General features: G+C 55.5%; 1 protein-coding gene across 1 annotated transcript; it reads left to right on the top strand.

The window, feature by feature from the left end:
• Positions 1-12,934: 12,934 nt before the first annotated feature.
• Positions 12,935-15,970, top strand: CAMK2N1 (calcium/calmodulin dependent protein kinase II inhibitor 1). The gene is made up of 2 exons (XM_030326809.1): positions 12,935-13,162; positions 14,673-15,970. The coding sequence occupies exons 1-2, from the start codon at positions 12,997-12,999 to the stop codon at positions 14,741-14,743; spliced, it is 237 nt and encodes a 78-aa protein (XP_030182669.1). The 5' UTR covers positions 12,935-12,996; the 3' UTR covers positions 14,744-15,970.
• The last annotated feature ends 9,670 nt before the right edge of the window (positions 15,971-25,640 follow it).

Below are 25,640 nucleotides of genomic sequence, written 5' to 3'. Positions count from 1 at the left end.
GTGTTAGCCTGTTGCTTTGTCAACAAAAGTTCGATGGTTAGGCTGAGGCTTGCCCGAGATGGAATGGAATCCCGCCGCGGTGGGATGATCTAGGGACCTCAAGGCCTCTGTGTGTATCTTCTTTCTCTGCAGAGAGGTGGTTGGGGGCTCCCACGCACAGGTGGTGTGCAGCTTGGGGAGGCGGAGGCCTGGGGGAGGGCGTCCCGGAGGCCAGCCTGTAGGTGCCGCTGGCCTCGCTGAGACAGCCGTCTTTGAAGAAGTCCTGACCAGAGGGGCAGTGAGACCGTGGGACAGCCGTGGGGGGCTGGAGGATAGCGGGGAGGAAACCGACGTTTAGAGTGTTGTACGCTGTGCTCTTTCAAGCTTTAATTTCAAGGCAGGTTAATCCTCACAAAACCTGCAGGCTCTCATGGCATCTCTCACAGTCAAGGAACTAGCCCAAGAGGGGAAGTTCACTGGGCTGGGGGCTTGCAGCTGGTAGGTGCTGGCTCTACATTTAAACTCCCCAGATGTTTTCAAAGCCCCCTCCTGCTGTGGCAGTGGGGCTGGCTAATTTCCTCCGTGTGCGGGAATATCCCCCAAGGTATCGCTCCCATGTTAGCGGAGGGGCCAGCTGTGCAGGAACAGGCAGACGCGAGAACCCTTGTGCCTGTACCGAGTCCTGTCCGGTGAGGTGGGAAGAGTTTGGGTTTCCATGGAGCTGCCTTGGGGGTCGGGCGGGGTGAGGGGGTGGCCGAGCGTCCTGAAAGCACCTGCCCCCTTTGTCCTGTCCTTCAGGCCTTTGGCAGAGGGGGAATGAGCCGCCTGCGGTGGGTGTGCGTGGCAGTCTACCAAGAGTTCAGCCCTCGGCACAGATTTCATGCGAAAAATCAGACCAGAGTGATCGAAGAGGGAAGGCAGCCTGCTCTACCCCAGCCCCGTTCAGATCTGGGCAGATCGCATCTGCCCCAAGTGTTTTTCCAAGTGGAGCTGGGGGAGACCCACAGCAGCACACTGTCCCTGCCCTAGGAAGTGACAGCTGGTTGGGAACATGGGCACACATATCCTCAGGTTCTGGATTTGAGGTCCCTGCTAGGTCCTAGCCCAGCTGGGGCTGGGACTGTCACAGTCTCGTTCACCTGTGGCAGTTCCCACATTCCATCCCGGGAGCCTCGTCTCCAAGAAGGTTGAACAGGACCTATGCTGGACGGAGATGGGCCCAGGCTGGGAGCAGGGCATGACAGGGGGGTGAGGACATAGCGGTTAGTTCTGGACTGGCCTTGGGATAGTTGAGAGTTTTCAATTCTTTGCTGATTCAACCCTTATGCTCACCACTTTAATCCTAGGCAAACAGCTTTAGAAGTCATCTTGAATAACCACGCCTGGCTTTGAACGTCTGCTAGGCACTTCATATGTGTTAATGCGTGTGGTCTACAAAGTGGATATTGTCATCCCCAGTTTACAAGTGAGAAAAGGGAGGGTTATGTTTGTGCTTACAGCCACACATCCTCAGGAGGCAGCCAGTGTTAGCTTCCTTACAGGCCTTGTTTCTTAGACTTAGGGCAAGCAATCAGGGGAGACTGAATCACCCCTTTTTACAGGTTATGTGATGTGCTGAAGGCTACCAAGGTCTGACTATAATGCCTAATGTGATAAAAGACCAAAGGCAGTTCGTCTTTTATCACATGAAGGCTGAGAGGCTAAGAAGGGAAGTTGTCCAACAGACAACCGAGTATTACAGACACATAGTGTTTTCCAAGCCAGTCAGCACATTAACAATCACGAGTCACACCCTGGTTTTACATACCACAGGGTAAGGCTTGGAGGTTCCCTAGCTTATCTTGATGAAACAGGAGCTGGAAGGCAGGTCTTTGGAATCCTAACCCACTCAGAATTATGATAGAATATTCTAGAAGCAACAATATGTGGAACAACTAAAAAGCAAATAACATGCAGAAAAATTAAGCAAACAACAGCACAACAAACTTGGCCAATCTGACACCCTTTATCACCCTGGTCTTAGGCCATGAAACCCCCAATTGGGTGATGGATCCAGTGCTGATCCCACAGGGCCTCTGGAATGCTCAGAGAAAGAGTTTGGTATCATTGACGAGCACTTACTCATCTAACAAACACTTGCTAAATGTATATTCTGTGTCTGGAGATGCAAAAATGAATAAAACAGCCTCTGCCCTCAAAGGGCTCAGAGTTGTCTTAATAAACCCCAACTGTCTGAAAGGCAAGTAAACCCTATTGGACGGGTGTGGTGACTCTCAGTTGTTGGGAATATATGTGGTCCACACAATAGCGTAGCTAGGATGGGCCTTTGAAATTGGCCTGGTTAGAGCAGATTCCCTGACCATTTAAAATAAACCATCCGGGGCGCCTGGGTGGCGCAGTCGGTTAAGCGTCCGACTTCAGCCAGGTCACGATCTCGCGCTCCGTGAGTTCGAGCCCCGCGTCAGGCTCTGGGCTGATGGCTCGGAGCCTGGAGCCTGTTTCCGATTCTGTGTCTCCCTCTCTCTCTGCCCCTCGCCCGTTCATGCTCTGTCTCTCTCTGTCCCAAAAATAAATAAACGTTAAAATAAACCATCCAAGGGCACCACATCATTGCTGAAGGGGAGCCAAGCAGAGAAGATCTACCCCACAGAGCCCAGAATGACCTACTTAAAACACCAAGTTGATCGTGTCCCTTCTCTGCTTAAAGCCCTTCCCCAGGCTCCCTGTCATCTCCAGGCCCAAGCCCTGACTCGTCCATGGCGTCTGCAGGCCTGTGTGACCCAGCCCCTGGCCACCTCTCCAAGCCTCTCTGCAGCTCTCTTTCTCACACCTGTGGCTCCGGCAGCAAAGGCACTGAGGTTCCTGAAATGTGCCATGCCGAGTCCTGCCTCTGGAACCCCAGATCTTTCTTCACCTTGCTAACATCTACTCACCCTTGAAAACTCAGCTTTAGGTGGTGTCTCCTCCCTTCCTAGATGCCTAGGCAGAGTTAGAGCCCCTTCCCCTGAGATTCCCTAATAGAGTCTTCCCTTTCCTGCCCTTAACCGAATTGCCCACGTCTTGGGCAGTTTCCGTATCTTAGTTCTTGCCAGGCACGATGTTTTGGTCGTCACTGTGCACTAATTAGAGCTAACTTCGGGCTTGCTCTTCGCTAGGTACTCACTAAATGCTGCACGTGACTGATGCCATTTAACCCGCATCGTGAGTTACGTGTTTGCATCATTCTTCCTTTAAAGAAAAGGAAACCAAGGCCCAGAGAGGTCAGGGATCTTGCCAAGCTCACAAGAGAGACAAGATTTAAGCCCAGGCGGTCTGACTCCAAGCCCAAGAGCTTAAGCAATGAGTGTATGTGGAGTGAGTGAGTTGACTAGTGAGGGAAATAGGTGTGGGGAACACGGTTCTGGAAGGCTGCCTGGGGCGGGGGGTGGTTATTGGACCAGAGATCTGGGCCATGACTTGGTTGTAAGGAGTGAGGGAAGAACCCCTCTTAGGGCCTCGAGCCAACGTGGATAAATTGTGTCAGAGAAACATCACGTCCAGCAAGCTGACCAGAACCTTGAGGACTCCACACAAAGTTGGGACAACGTCCCTGTGTGGTGGGAAATAGTCTGGACTGGCAGCACGAAGGCTGGCCTGCTCTCAGGTCCTGGCTGTGTTGCTGTGTGATCTTAACGGAGTGATCTAACCTCTCTGGGCCTCAGCTCTATCTAGAAAAGGAGCAAGTCAGATTAGAAGCTTCCAAGTCTCCATCCAGCTCTGACAGTTGGCGTCTCAGAGATGGGAATGCATGAGGGAGTGAGGAGGGCGGTTTTGAGGCTCTCTTTGGGGCTGCTGCTCTGACAGATGAGATGTGGGCCCTCTTCAGGCTTAGCTGCCCGCAAACAGCCTCAGGACCACGTTCCCATGAAGCCGGGAGATCAGCACATTTTCTCTCTAATTAGATAGTGGTAACTTATCAATTTTGAATGGGAGAAGTTTCGATGTATGATGTCCTGAATTGCTCCCTGGAGTGCTCATTAGTCACTTCCCCTGCAGCTGCCTTATTGTTTTCCAGATGCCAGCCGAGGGACCCGGCATTTCCCTTCCCCAAGAGTAGGGCACACGAGGCTGAGCTAGTGACACTGGCTTTGGGCAGAGGGGCTGACTGGGCCTGGGTGAGGGTCCGCCTGGTGAAACTACAAGGCCTTCATCGCTTACCCTTTATCCTCTGTCCCTTCCGGAGCGGCCTCCCATTATGTTCCTCAAATTCAGATCCCTCCAGGGTTGGGCCGTGACTCTGGAGAGCCACAACCGAACTCAACAAGCGTTCATTAGGCACCTCGTGTGCCAGGCACCCTGGATCCGTAAACCTGAATGCTCTCTAGGCCGCGGGGAGGGAGTTACAAATGAGGTCATATTAATCTTCATGTCCAAGTCGCCACAACTGCAGGCCTCCCATCCCCTCATCATCTTTCCTAGTATTTAAGGTGCTTCATAGGGTGGAGCTTCATAAATGCTTGCAATAAGTTTGTCCATAGTCTTTATTTCTTCCTACCCTTCCTGACTCAGGACTCTGCCGGCCATCTGTCCTAGTGCTGCAGTGTCTACCATGACCTCCAGGTGGCGCTGTGTCCCCACGGTTGAGGACGGCTCGAGGACTCGGGTGTAAACCAAGGCCGCGTTTCCAAAGGTCAATTTTCTCTTCCGCTCCGGGTGGGCCACAGCCCGGAAAGGGGGACAATCAGGGGTTTTCTCTTGGGTTCCTTCCTATCTCTGCCCGAAGGAAGCTGGGTGCAGATGTGAAAGTTTTGAGAAGCCCAGAAAATTCTGGGGGGGGGAGGGGGGGGGGACAATCCACATTTCTCCCCCGATAATTTTCCAGGCATTCACATCTTTAAATATACTAACCCAGGCTTCTTTCAACAAAAATGAGATATGCATAATGCATCACATGTTCTTAAAATACCCAGATGACTTCATACTGGTAAAGGATGCTGAAAAAAAATTGTATGGCATAGATTCTGATTCTCCCCTCCACCGGAAGCCTTTTTTTCCGCGGAGAAATCCTGCTTCTCTCAGCCTGGCCTGCCGTCCTTGCTCTTGTCTCTTCTGTGCTGTCTTTGCCTTTGGCCCCTCGTCCATGTACCCAGCTCCCCTGGCCCCTTCTCGGCTGCTTGTATGAGACACAGCTGTCAACTGCTTTCCTTGGCGGTCCTGCCTCTTGTCAGCCCTGTTTGCCTCTTGCTTTCCAGTGTGTGTTAGAGTGTCTTCCTCTGCGTGTGGATCTGTCTTCCTCCTCGAGGCTTCCTTTAGGCTCTCTGCTTCCGTGGGTGTGTTTCTCACCCGTGCCTGGCACCTGCCCTCGCAGACGGGATTTCCTTCTTCCGCAGCCCCTGCTCAGCTCCGGGTCTGGCAGGGCAGGATGGGGAGGGCCTCTGTGACCGTGCGGTGACCGCTTCTCAATTCCACTCTCCCTATTACATAGGAAGTTCCTTTCCTCAGAAGAAAGGGCCCTTCTGTCCACTCCTGGCAGGCTTTGGGTGGTAAGACTCCCAGCATGGAGCTGTCCCCTGCTCTTATCTGAGTGACCCAACAGCCCCTCATCCAATCCACACAATCTCCCTTTGAGGCTGGTCTGGTTCCCCCCCCCCCCCCATTTTATAGCTGAGAGGAATTCTGGCTCAGAGAGGGAAGTGACTGCCTCAAAGTCACACAGGTAGGAAGGGGTGTAGCTGGGAGTGACCCCGGGTCTTCTGATTTACTCTCTTTCACTTGCTCTTCACCGGGTCCAGTAGATAGATCTCTGTGCTGGGAGGCCTGGGGTCTTGGTCAGGGCTCTCTCTCCGGCCAGGCAGTTCACCTTCCTTGTTTGGGACTGACTTTTCCCTACCGTATGGTGGAAAGTGTCTCTCCTCTGCCCTGCCAACCTTACCGGTCCTCATGGACATTAAATGGCGTTGCATCCATGGGATGGGAAAGTGCTTGAATAACAGTCCATGGAGGCAGAAGGGTCCAGAGCCTTGCACAGCCCCCCAGTGGGCTCAGAAGTCAATGGCCACTTTCCTCTGCACAGGCTTGAGCTGCCACAGGTCTGACCCCAGGTTTGGGGGAGAGTCAGGGGTGAGGGCCTCTGGGCTTAAGATGTTAAAAGCCTTTTTATTGTCACAGGAGACTGGTGGGGAATGTCCTTTATAGGACCAGTCCTGCATTCTTCATCTAAGGGGCCATAAGGGTTCAGAGATCCCCTGGAAACTGGGTCCACAATTTTCTGCTACTGGGAAAGAGAACCTATCTCTTTTATCAGATTTCCAAGGAGTCCTCAGCCTGCAAGAGGTTTGGACTCTGTAAAATTTTTTATTTTTATTTTTACACTTATTTATTTTTGATAGAGACAGAGCACAAGTGGGGAAGGGGCAGAGAGAGGAGACACAGAATCCGAAGCAGGCTCCAGGCTCCGAGCTGTCAGCACAGAGCCCGATGAGGGGCTGGAACTCACCAGCCTTGAGATCATGACCTGAGCCAAAGTCGGATGCCTAACCGACTGAGCCACCCAGGTGCCCCAGGTTTGGACTCTTTAATCTACACCGCCTCCATATCTATGGGTAGTAGGCCTGAGGTGCAGAGACCAGAAGAGGCTTGTCCCTGGTTTCTTGATTCTTAGATGTCCTCAGGGAGGCAGTGTTGCCCAACAGTTGGGAACTCAGCCTTGAGTCAGACCTGTTGCCTCTCCTGCGCTGTGCAGCTTTGGGCCTGCTGCTCAGCTTTTCTGGCCTCAGGCCCTTACAGATGGTATAAGATAGATGACAGTCACTCCCCAACATAATCAGGAGCGTAGAGACGTCTACAGCCATTGGCATGATCCCAGGGCAGGGTAAGCTCTTAGTAGCAATCGGGTAGTAGGAGTTTGGGATCGGGAGGTGGTGGTGACCCTTCCCGAACTTGCTGGAGTCAGCTCCTTCTTAGTCCGCTTTAGCTCAGCTCATTGCTCTGGTGAAGTCAGGGGCTCTTTGGTCAGCAGACTCTGGGGCTCTTGGGAACTCTGGACGGGAGAAGCCCAGTGGGTGAGTAAATTATTCAGAGCGCAGCCAGACCACAGTTCCCAGCCTCCTGAGCCTCCCCCATTTGTCCACAAGGCTAAAGTTGTACCTGCCCTTGTCTGCTCCCAGGGTCGTGCGTACATGCAAAAGCACTGTGGCACCAGGCCTGTTTGCCGCCCTCTTCTCCTTTCCCAGCTGGAGAGGGACTATTGTTTTGCAGGGTGGCACAGAGCCCCAGCGTCCCCACCCGCTCCTTCTGGGCTGGGGATGGTAGGCAGAGCCTGCTGTCTTAGAGTTCAGGACCCCTCCCTCCATCCCCCATGTGAGGCTGTGGAGTGATGAGGGGAGGGGAGAGCACAGTCAGGACACCGGTCATCCCCTTTCATGTTCTGGTGACATCTGTCTCCTAAACTCCTCCCAGCTGTCCTCACTGCTCCTGAAGGGCCCGTGGGACTCTTACTTTGTGGGTTGTTGGTACGATAAAAACTAAATAGGTTACCCTCTGATCCTTTTATTTATTTTATCTTAAAGAAACACAGCAAACTTCCTTGTTGAGAAAGCCCTTTTATTTTCTGACTAGTTGTGCTCGGTGCAGCTCCCCTCCCCCATACAATCCTGGGTGTGCCGGGTGATGCAGCGAGAAGAGCCAGAGTCCCGGGTTCCAGCAAGCCCCGTGTGGGCCCCAGTCTCCCCGTCCATAATGGGAGGAGGTTGGAAGAGGTGAACTCCAGGAGTGGCTTCACATTGAGCTGTCTGGGGCTCTGGGCATTCTTTGGAGACCCTTTAGGGAGTATGGGGGGGCGCCCACAGTGTGGGTCTTGAGCCCCTAGTAACTTGCCTGTTACCTATTTTCTCCTAAGATTTTTTTTTTTTTTAAAGAAAGTGTCTTGGTGATTAAACAAGTAAAGAAAAGATGCTAAGAGTCTTTTGAGTTGTACCTGGGGAAGGAAGGTAACTGTCGCAAAAGTCCCCAACACACATTTGCTGACCCAGTGGAAGATGAATGAATCCTTGTCTTTGGTTCTAGGCCTACACCATCTCCAGTCAGTTCACATGCTTCTCCCTCACTGCGTGTGTCTGTGCTGTGTGCATGAAAGTGGGGAGGTGCGGGCAGAGGCCATGCCTATCAAGGCCAGTGGGGAACCGGGGGCACTCAGGTTCTGGTGGATGAGTTGAGGGGCTGAGGGAGTGGGGGTGACATGTGATCACATCCAGCCTTGGCTCAGAGTGGTGGTCCCCTGCTGGGAGGCCACTTAGCCTCTCTGGAGGTGACCAGCTGGCCACTGGCATAGCACAGCATCCTGGCCTTCCCTGCTGACCGAAGGCTAGGGTGGGAGCCAGCCCTGGCAAGGCCATGGGACCCTGGGCCTGTGCTGTGGGCAGATGCAAGGCACCTGGGGCCGGGGTATCCAACAGCCCCACGCTTCTCCAAGTTTTGCCATCGCTCTCTGATGTGGCCGCTTGTGCCTCAGTTTCCCCATCTGGGTAGGAGAGTGGGGAAGGGAACAAAGGGAACCAACATGTGCCAAGCATCTATTTTGCACCAGGTACTGCTGGGGCTGACTTTCCTTTTCTCTATACCCCAACACTGGGGTAGGGCTCCGTGCTCAACAGGGACTTGTGAAGACCTATTACTTTAACCCTAGAATGTCTGGGCCGAAGGGGCCATGGAGATGGTCCAGTCCTGTGGTCCTCAGTTCTACAGAGTCTTAGAGTCCAGTGAAGGAGCTTTCAGATGAAGTTAGAGCGGGGAGCCCCCCACCTTTGCCTCAAGCAGTTTTTGTCTGCTTTAGATTTGGGAGAACCGGCTGATTTTGCAGCTGGAAAAAAAAAAAAAAGCTGTGATTTTCTTCAAGTTTCTCATTTTGTGATGTGGGGGTCAGAGGTGTAGAGGAGAAAATGAGCTTAGTCAATGCCACAAAGAGTCAATAGCTAAAAATGGTAACTACATTTCTCCAGGACTTACTGTGTACCAGGCATATGACGCACGTATGATTTCCTTCCCTAGAACAAGCCTGACCAAATAGGAAGAATTTTTATTATCCCCATTTGACAGATGAGGAAACTGAGGCACAATGAGGTGAAATAATCAAGGAGTTAGGAAATGCCAGAGCAGAGATTTGAACATGGCGGCCCCAGTGAAGGCTGCCCCCTTCACCCTGGGCTACTGCACTGGACTGTGTATTGCCATTCTTCCTTGCTGGGTAGCAGGGAGGGCAGCTTCCACTCTTACATGGTCCATTCCTCCATCTGGACCTGGCAAACTCAACACAGCCCTGGGCATCTGGCTCAGAGCCAGCCCCTCAGCTTTGGAGGGGAAATGGAATCCCAGGACATGTCTGTATCCCGGTCTACTGCTTTGGGATAAAGAGATGCCCCTCTGAAGAAGGCTGGACAACAGAGAGGATCGAGTGTGGACTTTGTAAGGGAGACAGTTGGGAAAGGGTAGAGGTGGAGAATGTCCACGCAGTGTGGATTTGGAGACTCGGGTCAACCTTCAGGTCCCTTATCAGCAAAATGGGCTGGTCTGTCCCAGTCCTGCAGCTTCTAAAGGCCAAGGGGAGGCTCTAAGAAGGTTAATAGTCATGGAAATGCTTTTATAACTGTCAAGTGCCTCGTGCCTGGGGTGTGTGGGGCGGGGGTGAGGGGGGCGGAGTGTGTAGTTCAGGAAGGGGGTGGGTACTGAATTGGGAAGGTGCAATGCGGCCACCTTTAACCTTATTTGGAACAAGGCAAGGAAAACATAAAAACAGATGGGGTATAAAAGCCGGCTTATCTTCTTACTCTCACTTGCCGGGTGTGCAGGGATTCATCTGCCCTCCCTGTGCTGTTCTGCTTACCTCTGACTGGGGGCGGGGGGCACTGTGGCAGGTGCTCAGTGTGTAAACTGCTTCGGAACACAGCAGCAAGAAAGGAAGCAGGTGAGTGCGAGAAGAGCAGAGTAGTCCCAGCCCTGCATGCTAGCACCGCGGAGTATCCCTTCGAGGACCTGGAACCACAGCTGGAAGAGTGGCTTCTCCTGGCTCCATCACTAGTCTGCGACCTTGGCAAGTCACTTACCTCTTTCTGGAAACATCAGTTAGACAGGGATGCAGCGGGCTCTTCTTTCTACCTCAGAAGGTATTTATTTCGAGAAGCAAGGTCAGTAATGGATGTGAAATGCTTTGGGGGAAAAATAGAAAGCAGGGTGTAAACGGTAAGAGCTTCTTGTCGTAACCTAATCATCCTGCTTGTTATGCTTTTGTTTTCTCTTCCAGCAATTGGCCTGGTGCTAACCTCAAAGGGGACACTGTGTAAAGCCTTCATGAATGGAGCCTGGGGACTGTGGAGGGAAGCAAAGGGAAAGCTGACAAGCCGTGGGATTTGGGGACAAGCCCCTGAGCCAGTTTCAGTTTCCCCCTCTGTAAATGAGGGGGTTGAACTACATCATCCCTAAGGATCCTCCCAGCTCTGACAGCTCGGAAGCGGGAATGAATGCAGTAGTGGTGTTCTTTCTCACTCAGGAAGCACCAGGAGCCCGATTTCATTTTGTCTTCCTGACAGTCCTTGAGGCACAAAGGCAGCTGGCCAGCCGCGCGCCCCATTTTACAGCGGAGATTATGGAAGTTCAGAGAGAGGAGGTGGCTTGTCCAAAGTCACACAGCTAGCAAATGACGGGACTGGGATTCAAACCCAGGCCTGAATCTCACTCCACACCATTCGATCTGCCCCACTGTCTCTTTCCCATCGCTCAGCCCGCTTCCTCCCCTCTCTGCAAGGTGCCTGCCTCTGGGGCCCTTCTGCACCGTTGGAGGAGGGGGGCTGGGCTAGCTCCCCTCAGGTAGTCTTTCTATCACATGTTGTGTCGCTAAAAAAAAGCGCACCCCTTTCCCTCCAACCTGTCCCCCACCCAGAGTTCTAGAATTAAGGGGAGAGTGTACCTGAGGGTGCTCTTGCACTAAGGATGGGACCAGGTGCAGGGAAGCAAGTTGAGCCAGTTGAGACCTCACGGCAGGGGTGGGAGGAGAACCTAGATGCGTTCCCTAGCCCTGCCTTCAGCAGGTTGCACGACCTTGAGATGGTTGCCCCTCTGGGCGGGCAGGCCGGCTCTGCTGAGTGAAGGCGGTCTCCAGGGGGAGAGCAGGTGCTGTTGGCTCTGGGCGAGGATAACGAGCCCTCCTCATGCACCTTGCCCCCTCGGAGTTACCATCTGCTTGGCAGCTGCGCCTCCCAGTCCTCTGGGGCTGCCCCAGTCTCCCTCTCGGGACGGGTCCCGGGAGCCCGCTCCTCGGCCCAGAAGCCAGTCTCTCCCCGGGGCTCAAGGCTGTTGCTGGCAGGGAGGTCCCCCCAGGCAGAGGGCTGCAAGGCCCTGGGCGTCCCCGGAGGAGGCAGCGGACGCCGAGAGCCCGGCATCCCGGGCGAGCCCAGCATAATGAGGCGCTCCACTCTCCTCCGGGAGGCGGGGCTGCCCCCTCCCTTCCCCCTCCCCCCTCCGCCTCCACCCCCAGGCCCCGCGGGAGCCCGAGTCCTGAGCCGCGGCCCGGGAGCAGGGCCTTCCAGGACGATCGGGGGTGGGAGGGATGGGAGGGAGAGGGAGGCAGGGTGAGAGACCCAAAGCGCCGCGCCCGGAGCGTGTGAAGCGGGGCGCAAACGTGGTGGGGGGAGGGGGCTCCCTGGTTTGAGGCCGGCGGCGGGGGGGCGGGGGGTGGCGTCCTCGGGTCGCCCTGGCGCCCTGCGCCCTTTCGCCCCAGCGTCCGGCCTCCGGGGAGACGGGCGTCCGTCAGTCCTTCCGGGCGTGAGGTCTCGGGTCCGCTCCCCCTCCCGTCGCCGAACCCCCGCCCCCCACCCCTCGGGAGGCCGAGCGGGCGGCGGGTCCGGCGCGCACCCGCTCGGGGCCGGGTAAACACCCCGCGGGAGGGGCGCGGGGGGGGGGAGAGGAGGCGCCCGGAGGCCGCCGGGCCGGGGCGGGGCTCGCGGGGGGCCCCAGGGCGCGGGCGGGCCGGCGGGGGCCGGGGGCGGGGGCAGGAAGCGAGCCGCGGCCCGGGCCGGCCCGCGCGGCCCCGTGACGTCGCGCGGCTTCCAGGGATCTCTCCTCGCGGCCCCGGGTCCCCTCGTCCCCGCCCTCCTCCCGCCCTCCTCCCCGCGCCTCGCCTCCGCGCCGCGGCCGGCATTTCTCGCTCGCAGCTCGCTCGCGGGCTGGCTCCTGCGTCCCAGCCGCCTCCTCCGCGCGCTCCCACTCTCCGCCTTCCCTCTCCGACCCTCTTTCTCTCCCCGCCGGCCCGGTCCCCTCTCCTCTCCGCTCCTCCCTCGGCCGCTGCGAGCCGGACCCATCGCCGCCTCCCCTTTCTTCTCTCCCTCTCTCCCTCCCCTCGTCCGCTCCCCTCCGTCTCTCCCTCCCGGTCCCCCGGCCTCCCTCTCTCTTCTCTGTTTTTCTCGCCGTCTCCCTCCCGGTTTCTCTCTCCCCTCCCTCCCTCCGGGCATCCTCTCCCCTCCACCCCCGTGCCCTCCCTCCTCCCTCGCTCCCCTCCCCCTCCGCCCCTCGCCGCCCCGCCGCTCGCGGCTCCCCAGTCAGCCTCCCCGAAGCCGCGCCGCCGCCGCCGCCCGCACTCGCCGCAGGACCGGCCCGCCCGGCTCCCCGGGGTGCGCCCTCCTCGGCCCCGCGCCCCGCGGGCTCGCCGGGACACCCTCCCCTCCGGCTCGCGGCCCCGCCCGGCCCCCGCCCAGCGCCCGAGCGCGCCGAGGATGTGAGTCCTGCTCGCCTTTGCCGGAGCAGCAGCCACTCGCGCGCCGAGCCGGAGCGCAGCGCAGCGCCGGGCGCTCGCCGGGTCGCTCGGGCGGGCGGCGCGCTCTCGCCCAGCGGTGCCCCCCGGCCGCTCGCCGGCGCCACCGCCGCCGCCGCCGCCGCCGCAGCCCGCGGGCCGTCCCCGGCCGGCCGCCCCCGGCCCCAGCGCCGCTGACCCTGTCCGCCGCGGGCGGGGACGCGGGCGGAGGAGGCGCCGCCGCGGAGCCCCCGGACGCGACCATGTCGGAGGTGCTGCCCTACGGCGACGAGAAGCTGAACCCCTACGGCGACGGCGGCGACGTGGGCCAGATCTTCTCCTGCCGCCTGCAGGACACCAACAACTTCTTTGGCGCCGGGCAGAACAAGCGGCCGCCCAAGCTGGGCCAGATCGGCCGGAGCAAGCGGGGTGAGTTCGCTGCCCCCGCCCCGGACGCCCCCTTTCTCGGGCGCCGAGGCCTGGCCGAGGTTTGTGGGGGCTCTTCCGCACCTGGGAGCCGGTTCCGACCGAATGGAATCCCGTCGCGCGGAACTGGGGGGGATCCCGCACTGCAGGTCGGGCACCGGCTGGCCGCGGAAACCCCTCCCCCTCAGCCCGATTCCCGCTGGGGTCACCTAGGGGGCGTGGCGGCTTCTAGCGGCCGCGGGGGCTGGAAGGTTATTCCCGGGTCCCCACCCGCGCCAAAGTTTGCTTTGCGATTTCCACCCCCTCCCCTTTTGCGCAGTGTAGTCGCAGCTGCACTCGCTCTGCAACCCGGGGCGGGGGGTCCCAGGGCTCCCCAAGGGACGGCGTGGAGAACTGCGGGGCGGGACCCCACTCCCGCCGGGGAAGGCGAGGGGCTTTCGGAGCGCCCGGGCTTCTCATTGTTACTTAGCAGGGGGGGAGGGGTGGCTGAGCCCGGGCGCTCGGCGCGGGAGCTGGAAAAGCCCCGGGGGGACTGGGACGCAGAGAGGCTGGGAGAGGAGCTCCGGAGGCGCGGGGACGAGGAGGGGGACCGACAGCTGCCGGGAGAGACTGAGACGCAGAGATGGGGGGGGGGAGGCGGGTGGTGGCTTGGGGGGGGGGAGACCGAGAGGGGCAGAGACCGAGACAAAGCTCCGGAGAGGGAGCCAGAGCGGGAGAGACCGCGCGCGAGCAGGGGACGCCAGTCTGGGGAGGACAGGAAAGCAGCTGAAACAATGAGGGCGACCGACACCCCAGATGGAGAGACACTCAGAGACCCCGACAGGTGACGGCCACGCCGAGAGACTGATGGTGGGACTGAGGAAGGCGAGGCTAGGTAGAGATGGTGAGCGAGGCGGCGGGGCCGGCGGGAGGCCGGCCTCGCGGGGAGGCTCCGACCTCCGCGGAGGGGGCGCGCAGGAGGGGCCGCCCGCCCTGGCGAGGCCAGACCCCTGACCCGCCGCGCGCTGTGGTCCCCGGAGTCCTCCCTTGCACCCCGCACCCAGAACCTTGGCCGCCCGCGCCGCGCTCGGGGCACTCCCGAGGGTCCTTGAGCCGGAGACCTGGGCTCCTCCTCCCCACCCTCTCCAGCCCCGGAGCCTTTTTTTTCTAAATAAACGCGCCCGGGGAGAGGTGAGGTGAGGTGGGGTGAGGACGCGCGGCCAGAGCGCGTTTCGGCCGCGGCCCGGCCTGCGGGATTTGCGCCCTCTCTGCTGCCTTTTCTCAGAACGCTGCCGGGACGCAGCAGCGAGCGGCTGGGGGGAGTGGTTCGGAGGGAAGCAGCACAGGGTCCCCGGGCCCAGGCCGAGGAGGATGGGGCTGTGTTAGCGCTGGAGGAGCGCCCCCTCCTTCGCCCTCCCGCATTTCCCCGTCCCCAGGAGCCATGGGAAACGTCGGAGACCACCCCCGCCCCCCACCCCCGCCCCCCGCGAGGCCCAAGCGCGCTCACGTCTCCTTTTCTCCCCTTTTTTTGCAGTTGTTATTGAAGATGATAGGATTGATGACGTGCTGAAAAATATGACAGACAAGGCACCTCCTGGTGTCTAACCCCCCCCCCCCAAAGACAATGAGTTAAAGGGAGAGAATAAGAACGGCGGTAACAGTCATTGGCAAAACGCATGAAAAGAGAAAGCACTTTGAAATTTATTACTAGCTTGCTACCCACGATGAAATCAACAACCTGTATCTCGCGTCAGGCCGGGAGACAGATGAGGCGGGAGAAGGAGGAGGAGAAGGCTCTGGGCTCCTCAGCAAAAACAAAAATTAAAAAAAAAAAAATTTAAAATTTAAAAATCACTCTATACACACATATAAAGAAATAAAAAAGACGTCTCAGTTGCAGCTACTTGTCAAAAGTAATATCTATTTCTTTTTATATACAGTGAATATTGCACAATTATAGATCTGGATTTTGAGCCACTTAAATAATGAAGCGGCAACACCGGGTGTTTTGAATGTTGGCATTGTTCGCTGATTTGGCTGTTCCCAATGTTTACATTATTTAATCTTGCAAAAATGGTTCTGTGCACTTGGATGTGAAATGCTGTCCAGTTTTCTTTTTTTATGTTGTTCTCCTTGGATGTACAAGAAAAAAAATCAGCAAATGATCTCTATAGATATTGTTTTATTTTTGGTCATCTTTTGAAGTTACCAGGAATGTGTTTAAAACAAGAAGAGAACTTTTCTAAGGAATGATACCTAGACTGAATCCTTGTCTTACTTTAAAATGACTTGTAAAGCTTGTGTTTCTCTGTTGCTGCAAGCTATTTGCCCAAGTTAATGCAAATGGACACATTTTATATGTCAGGAAAAAAAAAACACACAAAAACAAAGAAAAAAAAATGCTTGAGCTTTTTCTAACCTCTTCCTGCAGTCTGTTGTGTGAGCAGCCTGTTTTTTTCTCTCTAATATTGTGTCAGTTTATTCTCTTCGATGGGCTGTAAAAAAAATGTAATCACAAGAGTGCCAAATATCTTGAAATGCCAAAAGGCATTTTGGTTTCTTTCTTTTTCCCTGTGCTCTGAGTCCACGTTAAGGAATGCTTGGAGAGTCTTTTCTGTTATTTATAGGGGTTCTCTTAAGGCACACCAGCTGCCTGTTTTGCATGGTATTTGCAAAAACGCCTCTTGCGTGAGGAAATCTTTTACCACTTTTTGTTTGCAACTTTGGACCTCAAGAGGTTTCTTCCCTGCCCTGTTCCCTCTTTTCTTAACTCGATATTCTGGACAGGGCGATTTCTCCAATGTACAATAAAAGAACTGTTCCTGTGTCTCACTCCTCTCTTGTCTCTGCTTTGGTCGGGAGGGGTGGGGGAGATTTGCTTTCTGTCTGCCGGCTGCAGACAAGGAGGGAAGGGTAGCTTTGGTCGGCGAGGCGGTGTGGAGGACAGTGTGGGTTGGGCGCAGATGGCAGGAAAGACAGTGCACTGGCAGGGCCGTTGCCCAAGGGAGAGCTTATTCCATTTGGATTTGCATTGGTCTCCCTGCTTCCTGAGGTTTCTGCCATCCCTTGTGGGGTGTGCAGAGAACGAGGTCCCGTGAGTTGGGAGGCCGTCAGTCTTGTTTAAAAGCAATGTTGAGAGGCTGGCGGGCTTGGATTAAAATCCCAATTCCTTCACTTCCCAGCTGTATGGACTTGAGCAAGTCTCCTCGCTTCCTGAAGCCTCAGTTTCCAAGTCTGTGGGGTGGGGATAATGCAGGGCCTGCCTCATAAGGTTGTGGGAGGGACGTTGGTAGCACTCCGGGTCGGGCCACTGTGTGCCCATATAATGCTTCACCAGAGGGCCACTTGTCCTCAGAAGCTGGGTTGAGGAGGGACTACATACCTTTGACTTCACTGCAGAGTTCACAGGTCACCATATGAGGGATGAGCCCCAACTTCAGAGGCCCACAGCCTGGTAGGTCTCCCCGAGTCACCACTTGAGAAAAAGCTCATGATGAAAAAAAAAATCTCAATCCCTTGTCGGGCTCTGGAGCAGTTAATGGTGGTAGAGCGGGGCCATGTGGGAGGAAGGGTTGGGAGAAGGATTTTGGCTGAAGAAAGGCCTGGAGAGGTTTTTCTCCTGGGCTGTTCTGCATCCAGGAGCCTCAGTGCCGGGAGCTTTTAATGTGTTTGTTGTAAAACTGTCAGCCAGGGAGTCACAACACAGCTCACAGTGACAGGAGCCTGATTGTGACTCAGACATCAGGTAAGACAGGCCCCAGGGTGGTGGCGGTGGGGGGAAAGGGGGGCTCTGGAGGGCCTGTGGGGGAGGGAGTGAGGTCTCATCCCCCTTCCCAGGCAGTGTGGGCCTTGAGCCTCAGGAGGGCCCAACAGAGCTGGACAGCCCATCAGTCACTGGTAGGAACAGTGGGCGAGCCGGGGCTGGTGGCACCAGCAGGATGATCAGGGGCGCTAGCTTGATTTTCCCAGGCCCACAACCCTGGTCCTGAACGTGGCTCTCCCTGTTGCCAACCCCGGAGAGTCCCAGCGTTTTGGAGCTGATGGGCCTTTAGGTACCACAGAGCCCGCCCCTCTTTTCCCCTGTGCTTTTCCCATCAGAAGGTCGAGTGGCGCCGCACCAGGAGTTAGGGGCAGGGCCCACTTTTTCCGTTCGGCCTCCATCTGCCAGGAGGGGCAGGGGCCCTATGAAAAGATTCATCCCGAAGGCACGTCTCTGTCCATACCAGGAGTAACTGCTGCTTCCCTGATCAAAGCACTGGGCAATTACATTGCTTCCCTTCTATTCTGTCACGGAATCAGCCCAGAAACCCTGGAAACCCACAGCGATGAACTCTCTGGTAGGTGAAGAAATCGATGGCCCAGAGGGGCTAAAAGGACCACAGAACAACTAACATTCATTGAGCTTTTACTGCATGCCAGGCTCACAATAGCCCTAGGAAGCAGGTGTTAATCTCACCTTGACTGTACAGGAGAAAAGGGGGCTCAGAGATGTTCACTACCTTGCACAGGGTCACTCAGCTAGTAAGTAGGCTAGGCAGGAGTAGAACCCAGAGCCCATACACTCCGGGACGGGGATGCACAATGGTCTGGCCCCAGACCCAGGCTCCGTCCCAGCTGCAGCCGTGGTCCTTCAGCCTTAAGGATCCTTGTGTTGGTTCACTGTTTTGAGGTTCTGTTCTCTGCTATTCTGCACAACAGACGACTGCGGAAGGGGTCAGAAGGGAGGCAGGGCTTGGATGTGTCAGCAAAGGCCTGGAGCTGCCCTCTTCTGGGAAGGGGTGGGGGGAGCCCGGGAGTCCTCGGCCAAGGCTCTGGGTCCATTGTAATAAGTGATGTATTAAAATGTTCTTGCTGGAGGCCACCCCGTCAGCCAAGGCAGGATCTTCTGCCCGGGGAAGACAGAGTCTGTCTTTCCCGAGGACTCCATTCAGTAAAAGGGAATATAAATCTTTTAAATATACTCTAACATGGGGGTAAACATTTGTTGAGAAGGCACTTTGGGGACTGGGCAGCTATCAAATTATACCAAGTGCAGAATATGTTTGAAGTATCCGGTTAGGTGGCAATAAATACGGAAAAGGCCGTTGTAAGTCCAAGGTGGGGAAGGTGTCTCTAAGCCTCCACGCATCAATCCAGCAGCCAGGACTGCATTATTCAAACTTCACTAATTGAATGCTTGTAATAAGTGTCCATCTCCCTGGATTCTGCTTCCGTGGCCAGTCCAGGCTGAGGGCCCAGAGGAATACCAAAAAGTACCTCTAAGGGGGAAATTGGCAAATTGAGTTTTAAAAAAAAAGAGACTCGAACACTGCTGCCGTCTGGAGGCCACAGATGAAGGAATGAGCACGGGGGCCTCTTCGGACAGCAGGGAGCAGATCCTGGGCCAAGTGGAAGGGGAAGGTATTAATTAAGGTGGCTGGTGTTGGAGCAAAGGGCAAGGATTTGGGTCTTGCCTGGCTTGGATTTGAAACCTCTCCCCTATACTTCCTAGTTGTCATGTGGGGCCAGTTTGTCAAGCTTTTCTGTGAAATGGGGGTGATGGTAATGCCTACCAACAGAGGATTAAATGGGAACCCCTCCCTCTCCCCCACATAGAGCCTGGTGCATAATAAATGGTAGTCGTCAATACGAATGCATATGAAGTGCCTACTGTGTGCCAGGTAACGGACTTTCAAAACCTAGCAAACAGATCTTGTTGCCTGAAGTGTCTTTGTAGAAGTGCCCTTTGGGGGTACCGAGGGGGCAGTGGAGGCACCACTGTGGGGTTGGGGAGTGGCGGGATGGGGAGCAGTTTGGAAGAGTCTGCCTGCCTATTATCTGTCAGCTCCTCAAAAGCCCCAATAAGTGCAATCGTAAGTAAATCTGAATGCTTGTTCTCCAAAGGCCGTGTTAAGAGAAGTCTCTTACCCACTTCTAACCAGATTGCCTGAAGCCATTCTCGGGATGGGAGCTAGCAGGTGCTGACTTCTTGCCCTGGGAAGGGAAGAACATGGCTCTCTGCTTGGATCTTCTCCTCCGATGAGTCCTCAAGTTTCATTCATTTGACAAATATGCACTGGCACCCGCTGTGGACCGGACACTGAGAATACAATAGTGAGGAAATGGGAGTTATCCTTGGGCTTGAAAATGACAGCTCCAAGGAAATGAGGTTGGGCCGGGGTACCATCAAAGTCAGCAGCTCAGACCCTTTGTACAGGCAAAAAGAGGGAGCCAAGGAGAACTGGGTCTTGGGGGTTGCCTGAAACCCAAACATGGGGCCCACTTTTTAAAAAAATAAACTTTAAAAAAAATTTTTTTAATCTTTATTTATTTTTGAGAGAGAGACAGCATGTGAGCAGGGGAGGAGCAGAGAGAGAGAGAGAGAGGGAGACACAGAATCGGAAGCAGGCTCCAGGCTCTGAACTGTCAGCACAGAGCCTGACGCGGGGCTCAAACTCATGAACTGTGAGATCATGACCTGAGCCAAAGTCGGTTGCTTAACCGACTGAGCCACCGAGGTGCCCCTAAAAAATAAACTTTTACTTGAGAATAGTTTTAGATTCACAGAAAAGTGGTGAACATAGCACAGAGTTGTCAATACCCCTGACCCACTTTCTCCTATTGTTAATATCTGACATTACTGTGCTACATTTCTGGAAGCTAAGGAACCAACACTGGTATTTTACTATTAATTAAACTCCATAATTCATTCAGATTTCATTGACTGTGTACCTAACATCCCTTTTGTTTTGCAGGACCCCATCCAGGACATTACATTTAGTCTTCGTGTCCCCTTAAACTCCGTGATAATTTCTCAGACTCTCCTTGTTTTTGATAGAGTACTGGTTAGGTATTTTGTAGACTGCCCCTCAACTGGGGGTTTTGTCGGATGTTTTTCTCATGGTTCAGCTGGGGTTATGGGGTTGGGGAGGAAGAGCTTGGAGATAAAGTGCCCTTCTCATCACATCATATTAAGAGTACATGCTATCAACATGACTTAATCACCGTTGATATTGACCTTGATCACTTGACTGCGCTGGCATTTGTTAGGTTTCTCCACTGCAAAGTTACTCTACCACCTCCTTTCCATACTGTCCTCTCTGGGAGGAAATCATCATGTGTAGCCCACTCAAGGTGTGGGGAGTAATTTGGTATGGGAGTATCTCCATAAATTACTTGGGATCCTTCTGCCCAGGTCATGTGAATGACCCACTTTTCAGCCATTCAACGTTGCCCCTGTGTTGGGCAAGCGCACTGTGGTTTAGATGTAATCATGGATTCCAGGCAAACCGGGGAAAAACAAAAATGCCCATAAGGCCCAAGGTGCTGCCTGATGACCGATAGATGGAGCCTTACCAAAAAAACAGATTTAAAAAAAAAAAAAAAAACCCAACAATCTTAATAAAAGCAACTTCCTGTGGAGGGGAACTGTCACCCTGGTTAGAAACTGTGCAGAATTTTCTCTTGGAAGCCTCAGGCAGCTGCTCTGGTTTATAGAATCTGCCTATTGGAGGGAAGCAGAAGGGGAAAAAAATGTTGTCATTATTCCAGCAACAGAGATTCTCTCAAACCATATGCAAAAATAAATCCAAGGACCGGGCTGTATCCGGGGAAACCTGGCAGCTGGGCTGGAGCTTGTGGGGTGGCCCCTAGGGACAGAGAGACTGTGTCTATGGGCCCCAGCCTGTTCTTCAGCAGAACCCAAAGTCCCAGAGAGATAGCCCCACCTCGGTCCCCCCCCTACCCCCCACCCCACCATTCTGTGAGGAGGATTTGGTTTTTCTTGTTACCTCTCACATTGGAGGGTTTGTCCTTAACCCGGGGCTGTGCACACCCAGGGGCCTGGAGGAAGGTCCTTGACCCAGAAACAGCTGTTTGAGGACAAAGGGTCACCAGAGGGAAAGGGAGGTCGGGGAGGACGGGCTGAAGGGAGGAGAAGGATCTGGGAAGTGTGCCATGGGAAATCCTAACAGAGTGGCAATGGGGGCTGGGCAGATGGGGGACAGACAGGGATGGCAGGAAGTTGTCAGGGCAAGGGGTGTTCCATAAGGCAGAGAGCTGAATGGCTAAGGTCATAAGGGGCTTGGTCTGGGAGGGTGTTTGGGCAGTGGAAATGAACTAATTAATGAACTAAATCTGCATTCGTTTAAGGACTCCTCTGCTAGGGATGGGGGTGGGGTGGAATGGGTACCGTGCTTGGCACGGGGGAGACAGAGCTGGCCAACATGAGGCTTCCTGTCGCCTTCTGGGACCTCACTCTCTGGCCAACAACCCTTTGATAATAGTGTAGCTTCAGGATGTTGGGAAAGGGGGGGTGGTCCCACAGGAAACTTAGGAAACTCTTGGGGAACCCCAAAAGTATGCTGCCAGCATCGGTGGTAGGTGTCTTAGAAAGGACTGACAATTTCATTCCAATCCTGAATGTGCCAATACCGTGCTGGCATGTGTGACCCTGACCCCTGACGGTTCACAGGTATTTTGCCCCTCTGGGGCTCCATTTCCCAATGTGGAAATACTATTTATGAGGCGCTCACCGGTAACTGTTCTACACTCTTTGCATTTATATCGCTTAATTTTCACAACCCAGGGAGGTAGTTACTATTATCCCCATTTTACAGCTAAGGGAAACCGAGGCACAGAGCCGGGAATCTTCTGCCTGTGGTAGCCCAGCTGGAAAGTCTTGAAGCTGCGACTGAAACCTCCAGGCGACAGGTGGACGCTGATCCTCAGAGTCCCTGGTTTCGCCTCCTTCAGAATGAGAAGGGGGTCGGACTAGGCTACTTGCAGCCCTCTGTGGCCCAGCCCAGGGCACAGCCCCAACCGCCCATGCTCCCGTGGGGGAGGGGAGGCTGAGGATCCGGTTGGCCGTGAACCCTGGACCAGGCCAGCGGTTGCCATGGGGACGGCCCGCGGAGGCCGCAGGCGGGGGCTGGGTGCCCCGTGGGGCAGTTCCGGGGAGCCCCAGCCGGTGGCAGGGAGTGGCCCGAGCTGGCACCTGGGGCCGCGTTTTCCGTTCCCCCCCCCCCCTCCCGGCAGACGGAGCCACATTGGTGCTCCCCTCTCAGCCGGGGAGACCACAGGTCCCCTGCAGCCGTCTGCGCCTCCTCTGACCTGAACTCAATCCCCCGCGAAGCCGCTCTTATCTCCAGTTCATCTGTGTGAATTATTTACTGTGCCTGGCGGCCTCCCCAGCGGCCTCCCGCCTGCCTCCGCCCTCCTGATCCTTGTGGCTTTTTCACATCCTGGTTTGCAGCCGGGGCCCTGTCTTCCATATCCAAGAAGTTCCAATGTCAGGCCCCCACGGGAGCTCAGGGCAGGGGCTTCCCACCTTCTCCCACCTTCCCCTGGGAATCCTTGTCCTGGAACCAAAGAGAGCACTGGACGAGGAGTCAGGAGCCCTGAGTTCTCACCGCGATCCTATCAATCAGGGTCACTGTAAATTATCCCCATTTCACATATGAAGAAAGCGACGCCTCGAGGGTTGGAGTAACCTGTGCTCAGTCAGTCCTCAGAAGCTTACTGACTCCTAAGTGGGATGCCACGTTGTCTCCCTAGGCTGAAGTCCTTTTACCAGCCCCAGGAGTTTGTTTGGGCACCAGTCACATCTGTGACACACCATGTACACAGAGCAGTGAGCCAGCCTGGTGGGCCTGGCCCGGGGCTGGGTGCTGGGGACACATGGATGAGTAAGGCACAGCCCCCCCTGCCCTCAAGGTGCTTCTGTCTGGAGTTGAGGGTGGGGGGCGGGGCCAGGAAGCAGGCAGGGCCAGACGCGGTCATGACTAGTTATAGTTCCAGGCAGAGAGCTGGGCAGGAAATAGTGAGTTCTGGGCTGGGGAGGGGCCATTCAGGGAGCAGGTGGGCTTTGGCAGGGCCTGGGAGATGGGGCTGGGGACGGAAAAGGCAGTCTTGGTGTAGGGAAGACGCAGCAGGACGGGGACCGGCAAGCTGGGGATCTGCTTGAGAAAGGTCCTCTGGGTATTGGTGGAGCGAGGCATTTCTGGTGGTGCCAGGGTTGGAGGAGGGGGCTTTGGGTCAGATCCTGAAAGTCCTTGAATGAGCCCAAGGGTTGATTTAGAAAAGCTTCTCAACGGGGGCAACTCTGCCTTCCAGGCGACATTTGGCTGTGTCTGGAGACGTTTCTGGTTGTCAAAACGCAGCGGGGAGCGGGGAGCGTAGCGCTACTGGCATCTGCTGGGTGGGGGCCAGGGATGCTGGTGAACATCCTCCAAGGCACAGGCCAGCCCCCACGACACAGAACTCCCCAGCCCCAAGTGTGCTGGGGTCGAGAAATCCCGAATTGGCGTGTGTTTAAGACCCCTTTCTGCTAACCAGAATAAAACTGTGGGCAAGCCACTGAGCTCCTCCTGCTTCCGTTCCCTCCTCCGTGGCATGGGCTGGTGATATTGGCTTCCATTTGAGGAAATAGCTTGTATTTTCACACTTGCCACAAGGCCAGCCTCACCCTAAGTGCTTTACTTATACTATCTCATCTAATCCTTCTGACCCGGTGACAGGTGCCACTGCTACTAATAATCCTGAGTGTTTGTGGGGCACTTGGCAAGCGCCAGGCCCCATACTAAGCTCTTTACATATATGAACTTATTTTATTTTTTAAAGATGTTTATGTTTGAGAGAGAGCGAGGCAGAGACAGAGACAGAGACAGAGCGTGAGTAGGGGAAGGGGAGAGAGAGAGAGGGAGACACAGCATCCAAAGCAGGCTCCAGGCTCTGAGCTGTCAGCACAAGTGGGGCTCGAGCCCACGTTACCGTGAGATCATGACCTGAAGTCGGATGCTCAACCGACTGAGCCACTCAGGCGCCCCACAGATATGAATTTATCTAATCCTCGCAACAACTCCGTGAAGTGGGGACTGTCATCATCTCCGTTTCACAGGGAAGCAGGATAAGAGAGGGTGGAAGCCTCCTGAGGGCAGTGTCTTGTTTTCTGCTGTCTTGCCGGCATCTAGAACAGCGTCAAAATATTTGTTGAGAAGGAAGCATATAAACCCTCCATGGTCTTCGCGGCACCCGAGCCTCCTGCAACTGTGAAGACGTGGGGGCCCCGAAAGGTTGAGGGTCTCGTTTGGAGACACACAGCAGGACCTTCACCCTTTTGCTTTCCAGCTGAGGCCGCAGCAAAGCCCCCGGGTGGTTTCTCTGGGCCACCGGAGCCTCACTAGGTTCCTACCACCTTCAGAAAGGGACCCCGGGACTTTTCTGAGATGTTCTGAGGGCCATGGGTCTCCCTGGAGTGCTGCCTGAGCTGGAAAGGACTGGCATCTTGGACAGTGACCAAACCTGGAAGTCACTTAGCACAAGAGTGTGTCTGGTGCCTGGGATTGGACTTACGTACTCCTCTGATGAATGCGGAACGATTTCAAATTCAATCCGATCCTAGTGGGTGCCTGCGGGACATGTGGGAGCATCAGACGCAGCGTTAGGGAACCAGCACAGCTGCTGTGCAATCTACGCACCACATGCTTTAGGAACACATCTCAGCCAGGCCTCACGGCAGCCCGCAGAGGTAGTGGCACTATCGTCACTGTAGGGACAGGTGTGAAATTGGGATTTAAAGAAGTGGTAATTTGTCCAAGCGTGCCAACGGGGAGGCTGCAGCCCAGCTATTCAAACATAGCCTCTCCGATGCCTACGTTCCCCCGAACCCCAAGCTCACAGTCCACGAGTGGCTTGGGCCTACGTCACCACTTCTCTGACCCTCATCTGTGAGATGGGACCGTGAATCCAGGCTTCAGAGGATCGCCGGAAAGACCTAAAGGCGATACCCAGAACCTGATGGGTTCTTTCCCTGAGCTTCCTGGGGCTCCATCGAGTCTGAGCTTTGGGGTAGCCCCGGTGAGAGGAAGCTGGGGGAAACAGGGGCAAGAGTGGGCAAAGGCTTGGTGGGGAGGCCTTTAAAGACTGCCCTGTGTGGGTCTACGGAGCACCCCTCGCCCCCCCCCCCCCGCCACCATTCCCATGGGGCCCTTCCCATGATGCTGTGCTGCTCTCAGGCTGCAAAGTGGGTGCTGCTGCTCTTAAGCGTGCCTGGTGAGGTTGCCTTGCTGGGGAGTGGGTGTGCAGCACCCTCCCCATTCCCTAACCAGTTATGGGATCCTTGGCAGTTAAAGAGCCGGGGGGGGGGGGGTGTCTACACTGCAAGCCTCCCCTCCTTCCACTTCTCTATAAATCTGCTATGCCCTGGTCATGCTTTCTTTTCAGAATATCATGCTTTTTTTATGCCTCTGCACTTTTGCATATGCTGTCCTCTCGGTCTCCCAGCCCTTTGTTCTAGCCAAATCCTGCTGGTCCTCCAGGTTTCAGCTGAGATGCCGCCTCTTCCAGGAAGCCTTCCCTGAGTCTCCTCCACCTGAATTAGGTCCCTCGCTGAGGCTCCTGCAGGGCCCATGCTGCCCTTTGTTCAATGGCTTGTCCTACTGTGTGTCATTGCTGGTCTGTCTTCCTCCATCAGACCGTGTTTCCCTCTCCGGTGGCACTGGGGCTCTCTGGCTGGTCTCGGTTT

The sequence above is a fragment of the Lynx canadensis genome, chromosome C1 (genome assembly GCF_007474595.2).
Source record: "Lynx canadensis isolate LIC74 chromosome C1, mLynCan4.pri.v2, whole genome shotgun sequence".
In the NCBI taxonomy this organism is placed as follows: domain Eukaryota; kingdom Metazoa; phylum Chordata; class Mammalia; order Carnivora; family Felidae; genus Lynx; species Lynx canadensis.
This window is presented reverse-complemented; position numbering and strand designations above follow the sequence as displayed.

Bases quoted from the DNA above. Each gene is read 5' to 3' on its own strand.
- CAMK2N1 (XM_030326809.1), top strand. From the start codon at position 12,997: ATGTCGGAGGTGCTGCCCTACGGCGACGAGAAGCTGAACCCCTACGGC. The intron at 13,163-14,672 runs GTGAGTTCGCTG...CTTTTTTTGCAG, and splicing joins GATCGGCCGGAGCAAGCGGG to TTGTTATTGAAGATGATAGG.